Consider the following 26,988-nt stretch of genomic DNA (forward strand, 5'->3'; position numbering starts at 1 on the left):
ATTATTGTTCTTTGCATTCTTGTTTGTGTTGGTATAGTTATGTGTTCCAGTGTATATAAAATGCCTCGGGATTCACAGTGACAGGTCTTACGGGGGATCCTTATTGATCACTATCGCCAGGGCTTCAGATCAAGGCCGCGGTCGCTACAGTTTGTGGCATCAGAAGGGTTAAAGGATTCTTTTCCAGCCCTACCAAATACATGTACCCCCTTAGTCATGTCATGGGTAATAAGTCTATTATTGCAGGGGGTCCCAAGGTTCCCCTTTGTCATGGAGCACTGGCTTCGCCCGTTCTCAGGTTTGGCGGGGGTCTCAGCGGTCAGACCCCCCAGTAGACAGGTGATCAATAGACTTAGTGGGAGCGCCCGCGCCCTAAATAGTCGGGGTCACAGTATTCTCATATGCAGGGAAACCATCTGTCAGAATGGCCAGGGTTCCATTTTAGAATTAAAAAAAAAATAGTAAAAACAATATATATATTTTATATAAATTTGTAAAATAAAAATATAAAAAAATTAAAGGCAAAAATCAGTTTATAAAACTCTGTCAACTGGGCAAAAGTTACAAAATGAATATTCCTGAAACTGAATGGGAATTACCGATACAGAGAACCGCAGCGATCAGCTCCAACAACCGCACCAGAACCGCAGCCATCACCTCCGGGGACTAGCGCAACTTCACTATGAAGAGACTGTAAGCTGCCCAGGATGAAGACTCGCTCACGATTGGTCGGAACGCCTCGCCTCTACTTTGCATACACGAATCTTATTGGCTGATGGTGGTGTCCATCACACTCCAGAAACCAAACCGATTGGTTCGTAGGAGAGGGTCCTGATGATTGGGTGGCTTTTAGGGGTCGACACAGAGGAAAGATTGTGGAGGCGCCAGGAAAACTTGTCCTGAGCTGCAGCAAAGAAGGAAAGAGCAGGAACTGCGAGCGACGCTGCTGAAGGTGACACAGGGCGATCAGCCGCACTGACTCAGCACCGCGGCTCGTTGGTCTAGGGGTATGATTCTCGCTTAGGGTGCGAGAGGTCCCGGGTTCAAATCCCGGACGAGCCCAGTTTTGTTTTACGATTTTTTTTTTTTTAATAAGATAAGCATAAAAACATTTAAAATCGGAGTATGAGAAATATATAATAAAAAAAAGTTTTAGAAATATGAAAAGCATTTATTACTGCTATTAATAAGAAATTTAAAAACATTTTTTGTATTTTTTTACTTTTTTATTATATTTATATTTTCACTTTGTATTATGGCAATTTTTAGTATTATTGTTATTACTGTAATTAAGGTATTCATTTTTTTATTAAAAATTTGTATTATTACCACTACTGTCATTACTATTATTATTATTGTTATTTTTAGCATTATTACTGTTGTTATTATTACTATTAACGTTTTTATTACTGTTATAATTGATATTGTTATTATTATAGCCATTACTATTATTACTGCTGTTATTACTATTATTATTTTTTTTGTTCTTATTGTTACCGGTGTTGTTATTATTATTATTTTTATTTATTTATTATTACTGTCATTACAATTATTCTTTATTAATTATTATTATTATTATTATTATTATTATTACTGTTGTTATTATTATTATTGTTTTTGCTCTTTTTGTTCCTGATGTTACTATTATTATTCTTGTTTTTTATTTATTATTTTCTACTGTCATCACTGCTATTATTGGTGTTGTTGCTGTTCTTCTTACTATTATTACTGTTATTGTTAATATATATATATAAAATTCATCTAATTATTGTTTGCCCTTAGCAAATCTGACGTAAAATTGTAAAAACATAAAACATTTTCCTTCTTATATTATTTTTTTAAAGACATTTTATTTGTCATCACTGCATTACGCTAGCCCTAGCCCTAGTCCTCCCCCTGGCTCTAGTTAGCTCCGATCACTGCTGATTGGGGCAGGTGCTGAAACCTTTGCTTTAGGAGCAGGCTCAGCTTCTGAGCCCGTTCCGCACGCACCAACCCAATCCTTAATGGATAAAGTGTTAAATAAATATTTTTTTAAAAAAATACAAGCGCTTTAAGTATCCAGAGTGGAGGGTAGTTACAGACTGCACCTCTGTCTGGAGAACCCAGCATAAAATTGATTTTAATGAGAACAGTGTAATACCTTATCTCTCCTGCGGGGGAGCTGCAGGGTAATTGAGTATTTGCATCTGTGCTCCACTGCCATTGCTGCACTTATATTTGGAGACCCGTCTAACAAAAAGGGACTTGCCAAGTCCAACAAACCTTGTGCTACCAAAAAGCCAGACTGGGAGTGATCCCTTTAAGCATGATCCCCTTAAAGGGATCAGTGCACATGATCCCTTTTTAATCAGTGGCGTGTCCTATGAATAGTCGGCAGCAGGCTGGGACACGCTGCACAATAATGACTCGTTCTTTCCGTGTTCCGGTCGGATCTTCCAGGAAGGATTATCGGACACAATGTTCCAATAAGAGAAGGCGGCGGCAGAATAAACACATTTTTTGTGCCATTTTTCTTTCCTAGTTTTTGCTGTTTTTTTGCCTGTTTTGAGTTGCACCAATTCTTCTTTTACCTTGAACCTTTTTTAAGTCTATTTTCTATGTATTCGCTTGTTTGTTTGTTTTTTCATGTTCGTCATTATGGGCGTGAGTTTTGTTTTCCAGATGTTTGCAGCTTCAATAATTGATACTTTTTTTTTTTTAAAGGTGTAAACTTTTTTTTTTTGAGAAAATGTACTTTGCTTTTATGTACTCCTAAGTTTTGCGCAAATTTAGCAACATTTTTTCCGTGCAACTTTTTTTTGCTATGAAAAGGTTCATGATGAGTTAAGGACAAAAATAAAGAGAATTTAATTTTCATTTTTTGCAAAATTTTGGATAATGTAGACATTACGGAGACATTTCAAAATTCTTCCCAAAAGACAAAAATAAAGAAATTGCTCCCTGGACAGAAACTGTGATGAACACGGACCTGATACAATGTCACAATCTCACAAATATTTGCACTCTAAACAGCCTTGAAAAAAATCCTCCCTGTTTCTCATCATTCCTGTAATGTGCGGCCAACGACTGAAACTTCAGAGATAACGTTATTGTGATCAACACGACCGGCTCCAAATCTTCACTGTCCGCTGCAAAAATGCTCAAAAGTGACCAGTACCTTCAGTGTTCCAGCTTCATCCTTCTTACAAATCTGTCCTATGGTTCCTGAGATACCGACCTTTTCATTTAGTGCAACTAATATGCTCATTTTTATTGTTTTTATTAAGTGGGTGTTACTCAATCAGGGTCATTATGTAGAGCAGCATAAAGTCACATCGCCAGATAATCCTGAGTCACATCTACTTTATAAAGACCATAAAAATTAACATATTGGATCTTGAGTTACATCCTGTATTATACTCCAGAGCTGCACTCACTATTCAGCTGGTGCAGTCATTGTGTACATGCATTACATTACTGATCCTGAGTTACATCCTGTATTATACTCCAGAGCTGCACTCACTATTCTGCTGGTGCAGTCACTGTGTACATACATTACATTACTGATCCTGAGTTACATCCTGTATTATACCCCAGAGCTGCACTCACTATTCTGCTGGTGCAGTCACTGTGTACATACATTACATTACTGATCCTGGGTTACATCCTGTATTATACTCCAGAGCTGCACTCACTATTCTGCTGGTGAAGTCACTGTGTACATACATTACATTACTGATCCTGAGTTACATCCCGTATTATACCCCAGAGCTGCACTCACTATTCTGCTGGTGCAGTCACTGTGTACATACATTACATTACTGATCCTGAGTTACATCCCGTATTATACCCCAGAGCTGCACTCACTATTCTGCAGGCATTGGAGACAAACTCAATTGTGGGAAGTCCTAAGAGTGTGAATCTCTTTATTGTCCTCTAAACTGGGACCCTGTCAGATGAAGATTTCAAGTAAGTTATCCAAAACTGGCATCCTATGTAATGATGACCTGTAACTTTCTCAAAATAAATACCTCATAAAAAAACTCTGTAATCCCCCGATTCTGCCATTATTTGCCATTTTGTGCTGCGTCGCTCCATTTCAGAGATAATCACATTTGTGTCCTCTGGAGCGCAGTACGTGAAATCTCTTCTTCCAGACCAATTGAGCGTTTATTTAGCATTTTCTCAGGGGGGGGTTGCGTTTTTACTCCTCCCACACGCTGCCGATCGCAGTTCAGCAGCATCTGAGACTGCTAAAGAACACTGTGAAGAAACAGCCAGTTGAACTACAATCAGAGATTTCACACACTGTGCTCTTGAAGAAACAAATGTGAATATCTCTGCAATAGAGCGACGTAGAGTAAAATGGAAAAAAGCAGTAAAATCAGGGAAGATCAGTGATTTTTATAAAATATTTTACTCTTTTTAAAGCTAGTGACAAGTGTTATTTAAATGATGTTATTTCATTGTCACAGTTCATTTTCATATGGCCTCTTATGTCTTGTGGAACATAATTCTGGGGTGATGAGCCTCACCAGATATATATATGTGGGGGGAACCAGGGCTATAGTCATGGCTGACAAAGATTGCTGAATCACGCCCTGGTCTCCTGCCACATGCACACAATGTCCCCTTTGCAGCGTACCTTTCATTCCGTTTTCGGATCCATCCGGATCCTCTGATTTGCTGAGATTTGCTTCCTGTCGGAATCACACAAAGAAAAACGGAGTCCAATTCCAACTTAACATAAACAACTTTACTTGGCTCCATTCTCAGTACGTCTGGATCAGTCACAGTTACATCACAGAGTAAACTCTTTGCCTTTCCTTTCCTTTACCGCACTTCTTCCAGAATGCTCCAGGATCGTACCGACTCGTCCGGTACCGCAGCATTCCTTCGGTTCAGCCTAACTATCTTCAGGAGTTCCCCTGTCCGTTTCGCCCCAGACAAAAAGGCCTCAGCCCACGTAGTTAGCTGCCAAATATTGGTGCTGCCCTGCATTCTCTCACTGTTGTGAACTTCTGCCACCAGGGCCCGGACAACTGGACTCCTTAATGTTACGGGGTCCACCTGCCCTGTCCGGGCTCCCAGGCCCTACTGACTAGAATTCAGGAAATCCTACAACTTACCCATAGTTGGCCCCTCCTAATATAACTAGTTGCTACCCTTTTTACTATTTAGTCCTAATGTCCCCCCTCTAGTGTGCTAACCGGAGTACTGCACTCTTCCTATATACAATTGACATGTAGCAGCATTAAAATACATAACCATATATACAGAGTAGAACATTTACATTTACCAACGTTTAACCGGGACGTGTGTGAGGCTTAAAACAGTCTTTGTAACCCCTTACATATACAGGCGGCTGTCTACAAGTAGAGATGTCCACCTAGGAGGAGCCCTTTATATGGTGATACTCGATAAGACATTTCGGTCTACTAGGCAACAGGTGCAAACAACCAAACTAGTGTCCATATCTCATGAACGACTGCACGTTTTAATAAGCAAATAGAAAATAAAGATGGCACACACCAACATAACTGACGTAGTGCGGTATAGAGTATAATATATATTGCCAACTAAGGAAATAATAATAATAACCCCAAAATATACATGATGTTATGGACTAAGTGGAGACCATTTGTCAAACAAATACATACAAGGGGAAGGAAGAAAGGAACAAACTTCCTGACAACAAACAGGTCATTAAATAAAATTGCTTTATTTAGGATACAGGGCAAAGGACTATACCATTAAAAATTGCAACAGTTGGTAACTTGTCATAAAAAAGGTACCAGAGGTCCTCACATGTCAATCAAACATAACCCAAATGGGAAGGACAGAAGTAAGAAACACAGAAATGTTATAACAACCACACAGAGTGTAAAATGGGAACAAAAACCCACTCAGTGTAGCAGTAACATCATCAAATAATATGGCACACGGTCATGACACATAAAGATTAGTGTGGGGAAATAGCCCACTATATGTAACAATAATACCCTCAAGGTGGGTTACACAGGGTCATAACAAGGAAATATAAATCTGTCCTACATTACCGGTTCAAGTGCCTGTGCACAGCGACAAGTGAAGGGACCAGATACCCGCCCCGACGCGCGTTTCGGGAGCCTTCGTCAGGGGGCGCTAAAACACAATGAACCTCAGTGCTTCTTATAATGCAGAGACTGGAAGGGCCACTCCATGTATTGGACGGAAGTCATTCAGCGCTACCCGGGTGACCGTGGACCCGCCCCCACGCTCGGCAGATGGACAGCCGTGACGTCCGGATGATGTGGGGCCCCACGTGACCGGACGCCCAGAGCCGTCATGCGCCGACCGGGAGGAGGGACCAACAAGTCACACAATGTAGAATGGGCATGCGCATAGCAAATATGTATGGATAGGCGCCATATTAGTTAGGGGCAAAAGATTCAGCATATCAAAAAGGCAGCAATAGCCGGTCTGAGGGATAAGATCACCAGTATATTATCAGGAATAGTAAAAAATACGTAATAAATGAAACACTGGTACTGCACGCAATGGAAAAGGTAAATAAATAGCGAAAGCCGAATATAATGAGCGTATTAATGTAACCATATATATATATAAAAAAAATATAAATAACCTCTTCCTGTTTTTTGCCCGCAGCACCAATGTTATTACTTAATGAAAATAAGGGATGCCCCCAAAGCCAAACCCGCACATATAACCCTACTGTACATCTAAATACTAGAGGTATATCTGGAGCAATCTTAAAAAATATAACATAAAAATTTATGCCATCATAAGTATGGATATACAAATATAACTATAACTGTATATACAAAACATTAGATTGCCCAGATAGAGTAGAAATGCACTTTAGTAAACATCATGTCTCACGGTATATCTACAATATACCAAGACATATGAGCGGTAGGATTCATATAATAACAACCCCAACTCATAACACCCATCCATTGTCCATAGTATAAAATTCGTCACATGGCGTTATTCAATGTGAAGATCCAAATGATGGAATATGGTCCACTTCATCATGTATCCACAAAAACCTTTCGGAATCCACAAAATAAAGCACTGTATATACTAAAAGAGATAAAACAGAAAGGAAGGTTAAAAAAACAAAAGACAAGAAAACAGCTTATTACAAAAAATACACACCTACTCCAAAAAAGGGGCAAAACTTAAAACTGTGCATCCTCATGGGTTGAACGAAAATTTAAGTTTTGCCCCTTTTTTGGAGTAGGTGTGTATTTTTTGTAATAAGCTGTTTTCTTGTCTTTTGTTTTTTTAACCTTCCTTTCTGTTTTATCTCTTTTAGTATATACAGTGCTTTATTTTGTGGATTCCGAAAGGTTTTTGTGGATACATGATGAAGTGGACCATATTCCATCATTTGGATCTTCACATTGAATAACGCCATGTGACAAATTTTATACTATGGACAATGGATGGGTGTTATGAGTTGGGGTTGTTATTATATGAATCCTACCGCTCATATGTCTTGGTATATTGTAGATATACCGTGAGACATGATGTTTACTAAAGTGCATTTCTACTCTATCTGGGCAATCTAATGTTTTGTATATACAGTTATAGTTATATTTGTATATCCATACTTATGATGGCATAAATTTTTATGTTATATTTTTTAAGATTGCTCCAGATATACCTCTAGTATTTAGATGTACAGTAGGGTTATATGTGCGGGTTTGGCTTTGGGGGCATCCCTTATTTTCATTAAGTAATAACATTGGTGCTGCGGGCAAAAAACAGGAAGAGGTTATTTATATTTTTTTTATATATATATATATGATTACATTAATACGCTCATTATATTCGGCTTTCGCTATTTATTTACCTTTTCCATTGCGTGCAGTACCAGTGTTTCATTTATTACGTATTTTTTACTATTCCTGATAATATACTGGTGATCTTATCCCTCAGACCGGCTATTGCTGCCTTTTTGATATGCTGGATCTTTTGCCCCTAACTAATATGGCGCCTATCCATACATATTTGCTATGCGCATGCCCATTCTACATTGTGTGACTTGTTGGTCCCTCCTCCCGGTCGGCGCATGACGGCTCTGGGCGTCCGGTCACGTGGGGCCCCACGTCATCCGGACGTCACGGCTGTCCATCTGCCGAGCGTGGGGGCGGGTCCACGGTCACCCGGGTAGCGCTGAATGACTTCCGTCCAATACATGGAGTGGCCCTTCCGGTCTCTGCATTATAAGAAGCACTGAGGTTCATTGTGTTTTAGCGCCCCCTGACAAAGGCTCCCGAAACGCGCGTCGGGGCGGGTATCTGGTCCCTTCACTTGTCGCTGTGCACGGGCACTTGAACCGGTAATGTAGGACAGATTTATATTTCCTTGTTATGACCCTGTGTAACCCACCTTGAGGGTATTATTGTTACATATAGTGGGCTATTTCCCCACACTAATCTTTATGTGTCATGACTGTGTGCCATATTATTTGATGATGTTACTGCTACACTGAGTGGGTTTTTGTTCCCATTTTACACTCTGTGTGGTCGTTATAACATTTCTGTGTTTCTTACTTCTGTCCTTCCCATTTGGGTTATGTTTGATTGACATGTGAGGACCTCTGGTACCTTTTTTATGACAAGTTACCAACTGTTTCAATTTTTAATGGTATAGTCCTTTGCCCTGTATCCTAAATAAAGCAATTTTATTTAATGACCTGTTTGTTGTCAGGAAGTTTGTTCCTTTCTTCCTTCCCCTTGTATGTATTTGTTTGACAAATGGTCTCCACTTAGTCCATAACATCATGTATATTTTGGGGTTATTATTATTATTTCCTTAGTTGGCAATGTATATTATACTCTATACCGCACTACGTCAGTTATGTTGGTGTGTGCCATCTTTATTTTCTATTTACATGTTTATGCTGTGTTTCGCACAGGTTTTGATGGCACTATTATGGACTTCCGAGCTAAAGAGAAATCCTGGCTTGGCCAAATGGAACAGGTCTTTGGTGCTAATACCGGGATTTTACAATCTGATGACTCCAAATTTGATGATCTCTGTTCCTCCATTCAAGAGCATTTGATTAGTCGTACTAAATTGTGGTGGAACAGGGCTTTTCTTGATATATATGTCACTAGCAACATGATACCCAGGGGCCTGAGGGTTCGGGTTATTCCCACCTTCCCCATTGAGGATGCACAATTTATTTCCAGCTGGGAGGAGGCGTGCAATTTGTGTTCTATCAACCTGATGAAGCTCCTAATTGGTCACAATACAACCAAGATCTGTGAATTAGATAAATTGATCGATTCAACACAAAACGACATAAGGGCTGATAGCTCGGCTGAGAAAATTCGCAATTTTGACTTGAACCTTGAGAAAATATTGGATATTACAGTTAAAAAAATACAGGAATCCCAACATAATAAATTTACTAGGGATCAGAGAGATTATCAACAACGTTCTGTATATCTATGGAGAAGAAGGAAAAATTCTTCACAGACTTTACATCATTCCTCTTCTATTACATCTCTTTCTTCGATTGGTGGTCAATCGGATGTTTCATCGGCCTCTATGACCACACGTTCTGGAGCTAGGACCAACAGGTCACGCAACCATAACTATTATCCACAAAGAAGGCGACTTCTCCGTTCACCAGATCTTTCTAAAAATGATAACAAGGTGATTAATCTGAGTGAACATATTCTGTCAGCTGCTGATCTATCATTATTAAGTTGTGGTCTGTCCTTTTCACCCACTGCAGGCTTTGATTCCTTCACAGTTATTAAGGATCTTCATTTATTTGCCAGATCATTACTTTTTAAACGTCATTTTTTTGATAAGCAATCACATGATTTATTCCCTACAGAGGAAGAGCAAGCTGCGGCGAGGACACTTGAGGAGCTCTCCAGTGGCAAGTCCGATGAGGGAGATAAGATTCCTCCCACGATTCGACCTCATTCTAGGAAGTTTCCCCCGCTTTCGACATGCGCTAGCATTGACATGTTTGTGCAAGTGGTTACCCAGGATCTTCTTAAAATTCCTCAACATTTTCGTAGGGATAATTTAAGTAGAGAGGAGAGATTAAGACTGCGCTTCCTGAAAGAGCTCCACGATATTGAATTGAAACCAGCGGACAAGGGAGGTAATGTGGTGATCTGGCCCAAGGCCATGTATATAAAAGAAGCTCTGGGACAGCTGCACAATACAGTGTGCTATAAAAGATTAACATATAACCCCCTGTCCGCGTTCAATTCTCAATTAGATGATATCTTGATGTTATCAGTGGAAGCTAATGTCATTACTAAGGAGCTGGCCGATGCATTAAGAGTCCCTGAAGCAACTATTTCGACCTTTTATCTCCTCCCCAAAAATCATAAAGATGATAAAACACCTCCAGGCAGACCGATTATTTCCGGTAGGGGCAACTTCCTAGAAAAAGTCAATCAATGGATCGATTTCCATCTTCAACCCCTTGTAGAGACATTGCCTTCGTTCCTTAGGGACACTGGGGAGCTCCTCAAGAAGGTGGATGGTCTGAATCTTGATGACGACACATTGTTAGCAATAGCTGACGTCGAGTCGCTATACACAAGTATCAGATACCAGGATGGTTTGAGAGCGGTACGTTTTTTTCTGGAACAATCCAGCCTGTCCTCTCATTTTGGTGAACTAATTTTGGAATTGTTGGAATTTTCCCTAACGCATAATTTTTTTGTTTTTCAGGGGTCCTTCTTCCTGCAGCTCCAGGGTACAGCTATGGGGGCGTCTTTTGCGCCCTCATATGCTAACCTGTTCCTGGGGCTGTGGGAGAAGGACCTCTTCCTGTCAGATCAGCAGTTGCAAATGGAATGGGTCCTCCTGTGGACCCGCTTCATTGACGACATTTTCCTGATCTGGCAGGGTTCACATTCTGATCTGGCTCTTTTGCTATCCCAAGTAAATAAGAATGACCTTAATATTCGGCTTACCTTTTCATGGGATTCTAATAAGATTGAATTTCTTGATGTCCTTGTGAAGAAGGACACGACGGGTTTTCTGTAGACAGATATTTTCCGGAAACCTACGACTACTAACTCTTTGTTATATGCCACGTCGTGTCACCCCCCACATGTTGTCAAGGCTGTCCCAGTGGGTCAGTTTCTTCGCCTTAGGCGTATTTGCTCTTCTGACTCTGACTTTGAGAAGTGTGCCGAGGAACTCTTTGATAGATTCCTTTGTCGTGGGTATAGCCGGCGCTCTCTTAAACGGGCATATCACAGGGCTAAATCTACTTCGCGTGTTTCCCTTCTTTATGATAATAGACAGGGAGCTCTGTCGGGGAATTCTCAACAGGTTAGGTTTGTGACTAACTATAACTCTAAAGCCAACAGTATCCGCAGGGCACTTTTAAAATCATGGCCCATCTTACAAGTAGATCCGATTATTTCTAGAATTCTACCGGATAGGCCAGCCCTATCGTTCAGGAGCGCTAGAAACTTAAAGGATCATTTGACCCACAGTCTTTTTGTGGGTGAAACAAAAACTACATTTTTGGATGCTGTTCCCAATCGACGTGGATGTCGCCCCTGTGGTCACTGCGTTGCCTGCCCCAATATTGATCGAGCCTCTACCTTTGTGGACTCGAATGGAAAGGTCTTTCGTATTAAAAAAACTATCACCTGTGAGACCCGCCATGTGATTTATTATGCTATTTGTCCATGCAGGCTTATCTATGTGGGGTTGACATCGCGCCAACTTAAGGTGCGAGTACGTGAACACATTCTGGGAATCGAGGCGGCAGTTGACCACACGGACGCATCCACGTTGAAAACAATTCCACGTCATTTTAAATTGTTCCATAACAGCGACAGTAAACTGATCAGATTTAAGGGTATTGATATGGTCGATGCGGACCTCAGGGGTGGTAGAATGTCCTCCAGATTGGCGTGCCTCAAGTCCAGATGGATCTGGACACTTAAAACTGTGCATCCTCATGGGTTGAACGAAAATTTAAGCTTTGCCCCTTTTTTGGAGTAGGTGTGTATTTTTTGTAATAAGCTGTCTTCTTGTCTTTTGTTTTTTTTAACCTTCCTTTCTGTTTTATCTCTTTTAGTATATACAGTGCTTTATTTTGTGGATTCCGAAAGGTTTTTGTGGATACATGATGAAGTGGACCATATTCCATCATTTGGATCTTCACATTGAATAACGCCATGTGACGAATTTTATACTATGGACAATGGATGGGTGTTATGAGTTGGGGTTGTTATTATATGAATCCTACCGCTCATATGTCTTGGTATATTGTAGATATACCGTGAGACATGATGTTTACTAAAGTGCATTTCTACTCTATCTGGGCAATCTAATGTTTTGTATATACAGTTATAGTTATATTTGTATATCCATACTTATGATGGCATAAATTTTTATGTTATATTTTTTAAGATTGCTCCAGATATACCTCTAGTATTTAGATGTACAGTAGGGTTATATGTGCGGGTTTGGCTTTGGGGGCATCCCTAATTTTCATTAAGTAATAACATTGGTGCTGCGGGCAAAAAACAGGAAGAGGTTATTTATATTTTTTTTATATATATATATATGGTTACATTAATACGCTCATTATATTCGGCTTTCTCTATTTATTTACCTTTTCCATTGCGTGCAGTACCAGTGTTTCATTTATTACGTATTTTTTACTATTCCTGATAATATACTGGTGATCTTATCCCTCAGACCGGCTATTGCTGCCTTTTTGATATGCTGGATCTTTTGCCCCTAACTAATATGGCGCCTATCCATACATATTTGCTATGCGCATGCCCATTCTACATTGTGTGACTTGTTGGTCCCTCCTCCCGGTCGGCGCATGACGGCTCTGGGCGTCCGGTCACGTGGGGCCCCACATCATCCGGACGTCACGGCTGTCCATCTGCCGAGCGTGGGGGCGGGTCCACGGTCACCCGGGTAGCGCTGAATGACTTCCGTCCAATACATGGAGTGGCCCTTCCGGTCTCTGCATTATAAGAAGCACTGAGGTTCATTGTGTTTTAGCGCCCCCTGACAAAGGCTCCCGAAACGCGCGTCGGGGCGGGTATCTGGTCCCTTCACTTGTTGCTGTGCACGGGCACTTGAACCGGTAATGTAGGACAGATTTATATTTCCTTGTTATGACCCTGTGTAACCCACCTTGAGGGTATTATTGTTACATATAGAGGGCTATTTCCCCACACTAATCTTTATGTGTCATGACCGTGTGCCATATTATTTGATGATGTTACTGCTACACTGAGTGGGTTTTTGTTCCCATTTTACACTCTGTGTGGTCGTTATAACATTTCTGTGTTTCTTACTTCTGTCCTTCCCATTTGGGTTATGTTTGATTGACATGTGAGGACCTCTGGTACCTTTTTTATGACAAGTTACCAACTGTTGCAATTTTTAATGGTATAGTCCTTTGCCCTGTATCCTAAATAAAGCAATTTTATTTAATGACCTGTTTGTTGTCAGGAAGTTTGTTCCTTTCTTCCTTCCCCTTGTACGTTTTAATAAGCAGTAAATTGCAAATGTACTAACTTTTATGAGCTCTATCTGACAATAACCTTCTATGAAGATGGGAAATAGCTCTTTAACCCCTTCAGTTTGCTATATACTGTGATACATAGACATAGTTGCAAATGGAGAATAACCTTGAGGGTAGCGAGATGGACATTCACCATGATGACTCATTCGCCCAACTTGACCATACACATCATTTCCGATTAGTTCATATATTTGGAATGGGTAGAAAGAGAAAAAATTCTGTGAAGCTATCATATGTGTTACTCCATAATAGTCAGAAATCAAACAAATGTATATAAGCAATAAATATTATATTGAGATACACAACTATGCAAAAAACTAAAAAAAATAAAAGTTAATCATTAAAATCAAGAAACAATGAAAGCAAGGGGAGGCCGATGAGAGACACAAAATAATGAAGATAAGAAAACAATACAAGGGGTAACCACCGGGTGGCAGAATACTACCAAGGAATTAATTACAAAGCAATTTTTTTTCACCACTTTAAAAATAAAAAAAATTATATGTTTGGTATATGGTGTAGTGACCACTGTGTCCGTTAGGGGGCGCTGTGTGGATGTCCGAGGAGAGAGGATAAATGGCAGAGTCATGAATGACCATTATGTATCTCAAGGTGGGTGGCCTTGAGATGGAGACTGATGTGTGTGCTGATCAGCAGTGATACTGCTGATGTGTTGTGTCAATGTGTCAGGGAGAAGTCTCCAGGTAGCTGGGGAGATGGCCCAGTTACCTACAAACCTACCCATGGGGTGTGTTTAAGAATGCTAGTGCAAAGTGTGTGTGAATGGTTCAAGGACCTGTGATAAGCTCATAGCCATGTGACCCGGTGGGCGTGGCTATGGACCATATAAGGTGGCCAGGGTAGGTCACATGTGGTGAATGCAGGGACCTGGTTGGCCTGTTGTGAAAGGTCCCACTGGGAGATGTGTCTCCTGGCTAACAGTATGTTCAGTGGCTGTGTGTAATGGCTGCACGTGCCTGGTGATTCCCTGGAGGGAATGGATGTCTGCAGCATGGAGAAACAGCCATGAGGAAACCCGGACGTGGGTGAGATAACTGTGAGGCTGAAGAGCCTGTGTATGCCAACCTCTGTGACCACAGGGAGGACAGAGAGAAGCTCTGTCAAGGACAGATGGGATGATTTAGCGAATCCTGCTTTGAGCAGGGGGTTGGACCAGATGGCCCAGGAGGTCCCTTCCAACTCTATGATTCTATGATTCTATGAAGGACGCTGTGCTGATATGAACTTTATGTTGCTTGCTTTGGTTTATGCTGCATAAATAAACCGCATGGACTATAATGGTTTTATGGAAAACCCGTGCCGGATCTGGTTTTTGTGGCTGCAAGCGAGTGATCCCCTATGTGAATGACAGCGCTACCTCACAGGTAACAGTGTAAGCATAGTACCCTGGAAACTCAGGTTACCTCCCAATGAACAACCCAAAAACAAAACCCTCAAAATGAATGGCGCTATTGCATTTTTTTTTTTTACCATTTCATCTCGCTTGGAATATTTTTCCTGTTTTTCAAAACTACAACTTGTCCAGCAAAAAAAAGCTATCAGTCTATGCTGATGGACAAATGGCTTTTGGAAGAAAGTGAGGAAAAAAAATGGCTACTACATTCAATCACATTCACTGTTCTTGCACAAACTTTTTGCACTCCATCAATATCAGCCCCTTTCTCCCCTTCTCTGGTTTGTACGCTCTTTTCACAATCCTAAACTGCCCAGATCCATAAACTCCATACAACACAAGAGACTCTCTCACAAATCACTTAAACATCTGCTTACTCTCTCTATCCTCCTTCTCCCTGTCGCAAGAGACATCTCACCTAACCCCGACCCTTATTGTAATAGTAGCCAACCTCTCCCCTACTACACTCAGAATCCCTGCAAATCTCATTATTATTCCCTGCATGCCTACTGTGTCTTTTAACTGTGCCCTCTGGAATTCAAGCCCAGTGGGTAATAAACTCTCCTACAGCCATGACTTTATTCTTTAAAATTCCCTTAACCTTCTGGCTCTTACTGAACCTGGATCCAGCAGTCAGACATCTCTGCTGCCAGTATGATATATCAGTATGGCAGTATGATGTATCAGTATGGCAGCATGATGTATCAGTATGGCAGTATGATGTATCAGTATAGCAGTATGATGTATCAGTATGGCAGTATGATGTATCAGTATGGCAGCATGATGTGTCAGTATGGCAGTATGATGTGTCAGTATGGCAGTATGATGTGCCAGTATGGCAGTATGATGTATCAGTATAGCAGTATGATGTATCAGTATAGCAGTATGATGTATCAGTATAGCAGTATGATGTATCAGTATGGCAGCATGATGTATCAGTATGGCAGCATGATGTATCAGTATGGCAGCATGATGTATCAGTATGGCAGCATGATGTGTCAGTATGGCAGTATGATGTGTCAGTATGGCAGTATGATGTGTCAGTATGGCAGTATGATGTATCAGTATGGCAGTATGATGTAGCAGTATGGCAGTATGATGTAGCAGTATGGCAGTATGACGTATCAGTATGGCAGCATGACGTGTCAGTATGGCAGTATGACGTGTCAGTATGGCAGTATGACGTATCAGTATGGCATTATGATGTATCAGTATGGCAGCATGATGTATCAGTATGGCAGCATGATGTATCAGTATGGCAGCATGATGTATCAGTATAGCAGTATGATGTATCAGTATGGCAGTATGATGTATCAGTATAGCAGTATGATGTATCAGTATGGCAGCATGATGTGTCAGTATGGCAGCATGATGTGTCAGTATGGCAGCATGATGTGTCAGTATGGCATTATGATGTGTCAGTATGGCAGCATGATGTATCAGTATGGCAGCATGATGTATCAGTATGGCAGTATGATGTATCAGTATGGCAGCATGATGTATCAGTATGGCAGCATGATGTGTCAGTATGGCAGCATGATGTGTCAGTATGGCAGTATGATGTATCAGTATGGCAGTATGATGTATCAGTATGGCAGTATGATGTATCAGTATGGCAGCATGATGTGTCAGTATGGCAGTATGATGTGTCAGTATGGCAGTATGATGTATCAGTATGGCAGTATGATGTATCAGTATAGCAGTATGATGTATCAGTATGGCAGTATGATGTGTCAGTATGGTAGTATGATGTGTCAGTATGGCAGTATGATGTATCAGTATGGCAGTATGATGTATCAGTATAGCAGTATGATGTATCAGTATAGCAGTATGCTGTAACAGTATGGCAGTATGATGTATCAGTATGGCAGTATGATGTAGCAGTATGGCAGTATGGTGTATCAGTATGGCATTATGATGTATCAGTATGGCAGTATGATGTGTCAGTATGACAGTATGATGTATCAGTATAGCAGTATGATGTATCAGTATAGCAGTATGATGTATCAGTATGGCAGTATGATGTAGCAGTATGGCAGTATGGTGTATCAGTATGGCAGTATGATGTATCAGTATGGCAGTATGATGTATCAGTATGGCAGTATGATGTATCAGTATGGCAGTATGATGTATCAGTATGGCAGTATGATGTATCAGTATGGCAGCATGATGTAGCAGTATGGCAGTATGATGCATCAGTATAGCAGTATGCTGTAACAGTATGGCAGTATGATGTAGCAGTATGGCAGAATGGTGTATCAGTATGGCAGTATGATGTATCAGTATGGCAGTATGATGTATCAGTATGGCAGTATGATGTAGCAGTATGGCAGTATGATGTAGCAGTATGGCAGTATGATGTATCAGTATGGCAGTATGATGTAGCAGTATGGCAGTATGATGTATCAGTATAGCAGTATGCTGTAACAGTATGGCAGTATGATGTATCAGTATGGCAGAATGGTGTATCAGTATGGCAGTATGATGTATCAGTATGGCAGTATGATGTATCAGTATGGCAGTATGATGTATCAGTATAGCAGTATGATGTATCAGTATGGCAGTATGATGTAGCAGTATGGCAGTATGATGTAGCAGTATGGCAGTATGATGTATCAGTATAGCAGTATGCTGTAACAGTATGGCAGTATGATGTAGCAGTATGGCAGAATGGTGTATCAGTATGGCAGTATGATGTATCAGTATGGCAGCATGATGTATCAGTATGGCAGTATGATGTATCAGTATAGCAGTATGATGTATCAGTATGGCAGTATGATGTATCAGTATGGCAGTATGATGTATCAGTATAGCAGTATGATGTATCAGTATGGCAGTATGATGTATCAGTATGGCAGTATGATGTATCAGTATGGCAGTATGATGTAGCAGTATGGCAGTATGATGTATCAGTATGGCAGTATGATGTATCAGTATGGCAGTATGATGTATCAGTATAGCAGTATGATGTATCAGTATGGCAGTATGGTGTATCAGTATGGCAGTATGATGTATCAGTATGGCAGTATGATGTATCAGTATGGCAGTATGATGTATCAGTATAGCAGTATGATGTATCAGTATGGCAGTATGATGTATCAGTATGGCAGTATGATGTATCAGTATGGCAGTATGATGTAGCAGTATGGCAGTATGATGTATCAGTATAGCAGTATGCTGTAACAGTATGGCAGTATGATGTAGCAGTATGGCAGAATGGTGTATCAGTATGGCAGTATGCTGTATCAGTATGGCAGTATGATGTATCAGTATGGCAGTATGATGTATCAGTATGGCAGTATGATGTATCAGTATGGCAGTATGATGTATCAGTATGGGAAAAATATTCAGAATTGAGAGTCCTCAGTGGTTGATACCTTTTAATGGCTAACTGAAAAGATGGTGACACATTGCAAGCTTTCGAGACTACTCAGGTCTCTTCATCAGGCAAAGACTAATACAAAATCTGAAGAATCACATATTTATACACAATACAGCACAGAAATAATGCAATAAATAAGCCAAGTGACGTGAAGCAGAACTATCATTATGGGAGAGGGATAAACATAAATATTGGACCAGTTCATAGATAAGGAGTGAAAGTTTTATTGTCCTCTGATTGGGGTCTGGTAATGTGTTGTGATGCCCCCACAAGGTCTTAGGAGCAAATTCCTTAATTGATGTAAAAAGACATAAATCCATGTGACACATTCATTCCTGTATTGAGAGTGTCACAGGTCATCATGAGCTTGTACTCCCAAACTTTTCTGTCTCTCTGAGTTGTGAAGTTACCTTTCAATACCAGTGAACTGTGATGTGAAATTACTGGTATTGAAAGGAAACTTCACATTTCAGAGAGACAGAAAAGTCTGTGAGTACAAGCTCATGACGACCTTTGACATGATCAATGCAGGAATGAATGTGTTGCATGGATTTGTCTTTTTACATCAATTAAGGAATTTGCTCCTGAGAGCTTGTGGGGGCATCACAACACATTACCAGACACCAATCAGAGGACAAAAAAATTTTCACACTCCTTATCTATGAACTATTTGAATATTTACAGTGCCTACAAGTAGTATTCAACCCCCTGCAGATTTAGCAGGTTTACACATTCGGAATTAACTTGGCATTGTGACATTTGGACTGTAGATCAGCCTGGAAGTGTGAAATGCACTGCAGCAAAAAAGAATGTTATTTCTTTGTTTAATTTTTTTTTAAATTGTGAAAAGTTTATTAAGAGGGTCATTTATTATTCAACCCCTCAAACCACCAGAATTCTGTTTGGTTCCCCTAAAGTATTAAGAAGTATTTCAGGCACAAAGAACAATGAGCTTCACATGTTTGGATTAATTATCTCTTTTTCCAGCCTTTTCTGACTATTTAAGACCCTCCCCAAACTTGTGAACAGCACTCATACATGGTCAACATGGGAAAGACAAAGGAGCATTCCAAGGCCATCAGAGACAAGATTGTGGAGGGTCACAAGGCTGGCAAGGGGTACAAAACCCTTTCCAAGGAGTTGGGCCTACCTGTCTCCACTGTTGGGAGCATCATCCGGAAGTGGAAGGCTTATGGAACTACTGTTAGCCTTCCACGGCCTGGACAGCCTTTGAAAGTTTCCTCCCGTGCCGAGGCCAGGCTTGTCCGAAGAGTCAAGGCTAACCCAAGGACAACAAGGAAGGAGCTCCGGGAAGATCTCATGGCAGTGGGGACATTGGTTTCAGTCAATACCATAAGTAACGTACTCCACCGCAATGGTTTGCGTTCCAGACGAGCCCGTAATGTACCTTTACTTTCAAAGCGTCATGTCAAGGCTCGTCTACAGTTTGCTCATGATCACTTGGAGGACTCTGAGACAGACTGGTTCAAGGTTCTCTGGTCTGATGAGACCAAGATCGAGATCTTTGGTGCCAACCACACACGTGACGTTTGGAGACTGGATGGCACTGCATACGACCCCAAGAATACCATCCCTACAGTCAAGCATGGTGGTGGCAGCATCATGCTGTGGGGCTGTTTCTCAGCCAAGGGGCCTGGCCATCTGGTCCGCATCCATGGGAAGATGGATAGCACGGCCTACCTGGAGATTTTGGCCAAGAACCTCCGCTCCTCCATCAAGGATCTTAAGATGGGTCGTCATTTAATCTTCCAACAAGACAATGACCCAAAGCACACAGCCAAGAAAACCAAGGCCTGGTTCAAGAGGGAAAAAATCAAGGTGTTGCAGTGGCCTAGTCAGTCTCCTGACCTTAACTCAATTGAAAACTTGTGGAAGGAGCTCAAGATTAAAGTCCACATGAGACACCCAAAGAACCTAGATAACTTGGAGAAGATCTGCATGGAGGAGTGGGCCAAGATAACTCCAGAGACCTGTGCCGGCCTGATCAGGTCTTATAAAAGACGATTATTAGCTGTAATTGCAAACAAGGGTTATTCCACAAAATATTAAACCTAGGGGTTGAATAATAATTGACCCACACTTGTATGTTTAAAATTTATTAAAATTTAACTGAGCAACATAACTTTTTGGTTTGTAAGATTTATGCATCTGTTAATAAATCCTGCTCTTGTGTGAAGTTTGAAGGCTCTAACTTATTTGCATCTTATCAAACCTGCTAAATCTGCAGGGGGTTGAATACTACTTGTAGGCACTGTATGTTTCTCCCTCTCCCATAATGATAGTTCTGCTTCACGTCACTTGTCATATCTGTTGCATTATTTCTGTGCTGTGTTGTGTATAAATATGTGACTCTTCAGATGTTGTATTAGTCTATTCCTGATGAAGAGACCTGAGTAGTCTGGAAAGCTGCAATGTGTCACCATCTTTTCAGTTAGCCATTAAAAGGTATCAACCACTGAGGACTCTCAATTCTGAATAGTTTTCTATCTACTGGCTAACACGGTACAAAGATTTACATCTTTCCTGTATCAGTATGGGAAGAACGATCAATCATTCTGCTCACTTGTATCACAGAAATGATTACATTAACCCCTTGTGCATAAGCTGGCTCGTTGGTCTAGGGGTATGATTCTCGCTTAGGGTGCGAGAGGTCCTAGGTTCAAATCCTGGATGAGCCCAGTTTTTGAGTGAAGGAATTGAAAATTATGAAATAGGAATATGAAAGTGTCCAAAATGCTTTGTAGGTTCTCATACAGGAAAGATGATGTATATCTTTGTACCGTGTTAGCCAGTAGATAGAAGAATATTCAGGATTGAGAGTCCTCAGTGGTTGATACATTTTAATGGCTGACTGAAAAGATGGTAACACATTGCAGCTTTCCATCAGGTCAAAAGTTGTCATCAGTTTATACTCCCAGACTCCTCTGTCTCTCTGAGACTTGAAGTTACCTTTTAATACAATATGCAAATTGCCTCTTCAGAGCAAAAGAAGACTTGGACTCTATAGCGCCACCTGTTGATAGTAGCGATCCTACAAGTCACAATCGACACTGTAACGAGTCTTGTAATATGACTTAGGATAAAAGCCAAATCAGAATCTCTATTTGCAGACACGGTGTTTAGGATTATTGTCCCTCGTCAGTGCAAAGTAAGAGACCTACAAGATCCAAGGTACTCTCAGCTGCATCACATCTAATGTAAACTTATGATGACCTGTGACACACTCAGTGCAGGAATGAATGTGTCGCAAGGATTTATGTCTTTTTACATCAAGTAAGGAATTTGCTCTTCAGACCTTGTGGGGTCATCACACAACACAGAACCAGACCCCAATCAGAGGACAATAAAACCTTCACACTCCTTATCTATGAACTGGTCCAATATTTAGTTTATTCCTCTCCCATAATGATAGTTCTGCTTCACGTCACCTGGCTTATTTATCGCATTATTTCTGTGCTGTGTTGTGTATAAATATGTGATTCTTCAGATGTTGTATTAGTCAATGCCTGATGAAGACACCTGAGTAGTCTGCAATGTGTCACCATCTTCTCAGTTCGCCATTAAAAGGTATCAACTACTGAGGACTCTCAATCCTGAATATTCTTGTAGGTTCTCAATAATTCGTGTCTTGATTTTTATAAAGTAAATTCTCCATTACTGAGTAATGTTAATAATAATAATAAATTTTATTTCTATAGCGCCGACATATTCCGCAGCACTTTACATTTCAGAGGGGATTTGTACAGACAATAGACATTACAGCATAACAATAATCACATAGATCATAACAGATACCAAGAGGAGTGAGGGCCCTGCTCGCAAGCTTACAGTCTATGAGGAAAGAGGGAGACACGAAAGGTGGGTGGTAACAGTTGCCCTGATTGTATGGACCAGCCATAATGTTAAGTGTGTGACAGTACAGACACAGAGGGTTAATGGATGCATACAGCATGTGGGAACATGATGCGGGGAACCTGGTTATGGTAAAACTTTTGGCTGCGCCACACAGGGATAGAGTAGGTTAATGTGTTGAGGCGATAGGCCAGTCTGAATAAATGCGTTTTCAGGGCACGCTTAAAATTGTGGGGATTGGGGACTAATCGTATTGACCTGGGAAGTGCATTCCAAAGAATTGGCGCAGCACATGTAAAGTCTTGGAGACGGGAGTGGGAGGTTCTGATTATTGAGGATGCTAACCTCAGGTCCTCAGCAGAGCGGAGGGCGCGGGTAGGGTGGTATACTGAAACAAGGGAGGAGATGTAGGGTGGTGCTGAGCCATGGAGGGCTTTGTGGGTGAGGGTAATAAGTTTATACTGAATTCTGGAGTGGATGGGTAGCCAGTGTAATGACTGGCACAAGGTAGAGGCATCGGTGTAACGATTGGCGAGGAATATGATCCTGGCTGCAGCATTCAAGACAGATTGGAGGGGGGAGAGTTTGGTAAGAGGGAGACCGATTAGAAGAGCGTTACAATAGTCCAGACGAGAATGAATAAGAGAAACAGTAAGAGTTTTTGCAGAGTCAAAAGTAAGAAAAGGTCGAATTCTAGAAATGTTTTTGAGGTGCAGATAACAAGAGCGAGCCAGTGATCGAATGTGGGGGGGCAAAGGAAAGCTCGTTGTCAAGTATGACCCCAAGACAGCGGGCCTGTTGCTGGGGAGTAATAGTGGAACCACACACAGAAATAGCAATGTCGGGTATAGGTGCATTAGTAGAGGGAGGAAACACCAGGAGTTCAGTCTTTGACAGGTTCAGTTTCAGATATAGTGAGGACATGATATTAGACACAACGTTTAGACAATCGCCGGTGTTTTCTAGAAAGGCTGGCGTGATGTCAGGAGAAGAAGCGTATAATTGGATGTCGTCAGCATAGAGATGGTACTGGAAACCAAATCTACTGATTGTTTGACCAATAGGGGCAGTGTACAAGGAGAAGAGGAGGGGGCCTAGAACCGATCCTTGAGGAACCCCAACAGTAAGGGGAAGGTGAGAGGAGGAGGAACCGGCAAAAGATACAGTAAAGGAGCGGTCAGAGAGATAGGAGGAGAACCATGAGAGAACGGTGTCCTTGAGGCCAATGGAATGGAGCATAGTGAGGAGGAGCTGATGATCCACAGTGTCGAATGCTGCAGAGAGATCCAAGAGAATTAGCATGGAGTAATGACCATTAGATTTAGCTGTTAGTAGATCATTAGAGACTTTAGTGAGGGAAGTTTCTGTAGAGTGTAAAGAGCGGAAACCGGATTGGCGAGGGTCGAGAAGAGAGTTTTCTGAGAGATAGCAGATAAGACGGGAGTGGACCAGGCGGCGTTCCAGGAGTTTAGAGATGAAGGGAAGATTAGAGACAGGTCTATAGTTAGTTAGCGGCACAGTTTTGGTCGAGAGATGGTTTTTTAAGTAGTGGATGTATGATGGCATGCTTAAATGAGGAGGGAAAAATACCAGAAGAGAGAGAGAGGTTAAATATTTTAGTTAGGTGAGGGGTCACAGCAGGGGAAAGGGACTGGAGGAGATGTGACGGAAATGGGTCACTGGTGCAAGTGGTTGGGCGAGAAGATGCAAGGAGCCTGCTTACTTCTTCTGCTGTGACTGGTTCAAAATCAGAGAGTGAGCTAGATGCAGTGGGGGAGGGAGGACAGTGCATGGTTTGAGGTGATTGGGAGATAATTTCCTGTCGAATCTGGTCAATATTTTCTTTGAAGTAATTGGCCAGATCGTCAGCTCGGAGCTCCATGGTTGGGGCCTGTACTCTTGGGTTGAGTAGAGAATGAAAAGTGTCAAAGAGACGTTTCGGTTTATTGGACAGTGAGGTGATGAGGGTGGTGAAATAGGTTTGTTTGGAGAGGTGAAGGGCAGTGTTGTATGTTCGAAGCATAAACTTATAATGGATGAAATCTTCGGGTGGATTGGATTTTCTCCACAGACGTTCGGCGCACCTGGAGCACCGCTGCAGGAAACATGTTTGCAGGGTGTGCCAGGGTTGTCCCTTTCTGCGTTGTGGTGTTCTATTTATAGGGGGTGTAAACTCATCCAGGGCACTTTGAAGTGTTTCATTGTAATGCTTCAATGCAGAATCCGGACATGAGAGGGAGGAGATAGGGGCCAATGAAGACTGCAAGTTCTTCAGAAGTTTCTGGGTGTTAATGGCCTGTATGTTTCTATAAGTCTGGACAGTGGGGGTGACCTGAGCAGCCTGGCAGTTCTTGATAGAGAATGAAAGAAGATTGTGGTCAGAGAGCGGGAGAGGGGAGTTTGCAAAATCATCCACTGCACAAAGCCGACAGAAGACCAAGTCGAGGGATTTTCCATCTTCATGCGTTGGAGAATTAGTGAGCTGCGAAAGGCCAAATGAGGAGGTTAGAGATAAAAGGTGAGTAGCAGATGGGGAGAGGGGAAGAGCAATGGGGATGTTGAAATCTCCCATGATGAGGGTAGGGATGTCACAGGAGAGAAAATGTGGAAGCCAACTGGCAAAATGATCCAGGAACTGATGGGAGGACGATACACCACCGCCACTCACATGGAGAAGGGGGTGTAGAGTCTGATGGCATGGACCTCAAAAGAAGGGAAGACTAGTGAGGGTAGTTGAGGGATAACCTGAAAGGTACATTTTGGTGATAGGAGCAGACCGACGCCTCCACCTGCTCTATTGTCTGATCTTGGGGTATGAGAGAAGTGTAGCCCCCCGTATGAAAGAGCAGCAGCAGCGGTAGTGTCTGACTGCTGGATCCAGGTTTCAGTAAGAGCCAGGAGGTTAAGAGAATTAGAAAGGAAAAAGTCATGAGTGAAGGAGAGTTTGTTACACACTGAGCGAGAATTCCAAAGGGCACAATTAAGAGAGACAGATGGCATACAGGGAATATTAATAAGATTAGAGCGGTTTCTGAGTGTAGCAGTCGGGGGGTTTGACTTTCTATAATATGGGGGGCCAGGGTTGGGAGCAATGTCTCCTGCAACTAGGAGAAGGAGGATAGAAAGAGTGAGCAGATGGTTAAGTGATTCGTGAGAGCGTCTCTTATGTTGAATGGGGGGACTGACTGGATCTGTGCTGTGTAACAATGTGAAAATTGCGTGAGTGCTATACATAGGAGAGGAAAGGAGTGAGGGGCCGATATGGACGGAGTGTAGAGAGTTAATGCCAGGGCGGTGGATGTGTGTGAATGCAGCCGCCAGGATATAAATTACACAAATGCATATGGTATATATTTGTTGTACTCCAAATGTACAGGGAGTAGGTGTATATAAATGTCTTACCTGTCTCCTGCCCTGTCTAACTGCCATGTTATAACTGCCAGTACTTTAATAAACTGTACTTCGATAAAGTGTGCATAAATGCCCCTGCAATGTTCCCCTGAAAAGTTCACTCACCCCATTCATTGTTATGGGGCACTTGGCTGATATTGGGGCATCAGCACTTGTTATGGGGCACTTGGCTGATATTGGGGGCACAGCGCTTGTTATGGGGCACTTGGCTGATATTAGGGGCACAGCACTTGCTATGGGGCACTTGGCTAATATTGGGGGCACAGCAATTGTTATGGGGCACTTGGCTGATATTGGGGGCTCAGCACTTGTTATAGAGCACTTGGCTGATATTGGGGCACAGCACTTGTTATGGGGCACTGGGCTGATATTGGGGAATGTTACTTGTTATGGGGCACTTCGCTGATATTGGGGCAACATCACTTGTTATAGAGCACTTGGCTGATATTGGGGGCACAGCACTTGTTATGGGGCACTTGGCTGATATTGGGGGCACAGCGCTTGTTATGGGGCACTTGGCTGATATTAGGGGCACAGCACTTGTTATGGGGCACTTGGCTGATATTGGGGCACAGCACTTGTTATAGAGCACTTGGCTGATATTGCGGGCACAGCACTTGTTATGGGGCACTTGGCTGATATTGGGGAATGTTACTTGTTATGGGGCACTTGGCTGATATTGGGGGCACAGCACTTGCTATGGGGCACTTGGCTGATATTGGGGGCACAGCACTTGCTATGGGGCACTTGGCTGATATTGGGGGCACACCACTTGGCTGATATTGGGGGCACAGCAATTGCTATGGGGTACTTGGCTGATATTGGGGGCACAGCACTTGTTATGGGGCACTTGGCTGACATTGGGGGCACAGCACTTGTTATTGGCACTCGGCTGATATTGGGGGCACAGCACTTGTTATGGGGCACTTGGCTGATATTGGGGAATGTTACTTGTTATGGGGCACTTGGCTGATATTGGGGGCACAGCACTTGCTATGGGGCACTTGGCCGATATTGGGGGCACAGCACTTGCTATGGGGCACTTGGCTGATTTTGGAAGCACAGTACTTGTTATGGGGCACTTGGCTGATATTGGGGAATGTTATTTGTTATGGGGCACTTGGCTGATATTGGGGGCACAGCACTTGCTATGGGGCACTTGGCTGATATTGGGGGCACACCACTTGGCTGATATTGGGGGAACAGCACTTGCTATGGGGCACTTGGCTGATTTTGGAAGCACAGCACTTGTTATGGGGCACTTGGCTGATATTGGGGATTGTTACTTGTTATGGGGCACCTCGTTGATCTCAGGGGTACATAGTTATTATAGGGTGCCCTCTGTCTCCCATATTCCCAGCCTGC

At 42.0% G+C, this 26,988-nt stretch overlaps 1 protein-coding gene and 2 non-coding genes across 3 annotated transcripts in view; 2 read left to right on the forward strand and 1 right to left on the reverse strand.

Moving 5' to 3' along the window:
• LOC141091494 (myelin protein zero-like protein 1) overlaps positions 1 to 738 on the reverse strand; it is a 30,116-nt gene extending 29,378 nt beyond the window's left edge. Inside the window, exon 1 of the mRNA XM_073577109.1 lies at positions 600 to 738. Within this exon, the coding sequence (XP_073433210.1) occupies positions 600 to 654 (55 nt within the window). The 5' untranslated portion in view covers positions 655 to 738. The remainder of the gene's footprint in view (positions 1 to 599) is intronic.
• A 252-nt stretch (positions 739 to 990) lies between these two features.
• TRNAP-AGG (transfer RNA proline (anticodon AGG)) lies at positions 991 to 1,062 on the forward strand. The gene has a single exon. It is a non-coding gene; the product is annotated as a tRNA-Pro (tRNA).
• Positions 1,063 to 20,966: 19,904 nt separating this feature from the next.
• On the forward strand, positions 20,967 to 21,038 carry TRNAP-AGG (transfer RNA proline (anticodon AGG)). The gene has a single exon. It is a non-coding gene; the product is annotated as a tRNA-Pro (tRNA).
• Positions 21,039 to 26,988: the final 5,950 nt, after the last annotated feature.

The sequence above is a fragment of the Dendrobates tinctorius genome, unplaced genomic scaffold, assembly GCF_039654945.1.
Source record: "Dendrobates tinctorius isolate UK_male_01 unplaced genomic scaffold, ASM3965494v1 ptg000054l, whole genome shotgun sequence".
In the NCBI taxonomy this organism is placed as follows: Eukaryota; Metazoa; Chordata; class Amphibia; order Anura; family Dendrobatidae; genus Dendrobates; species Dendrobates tinctorius.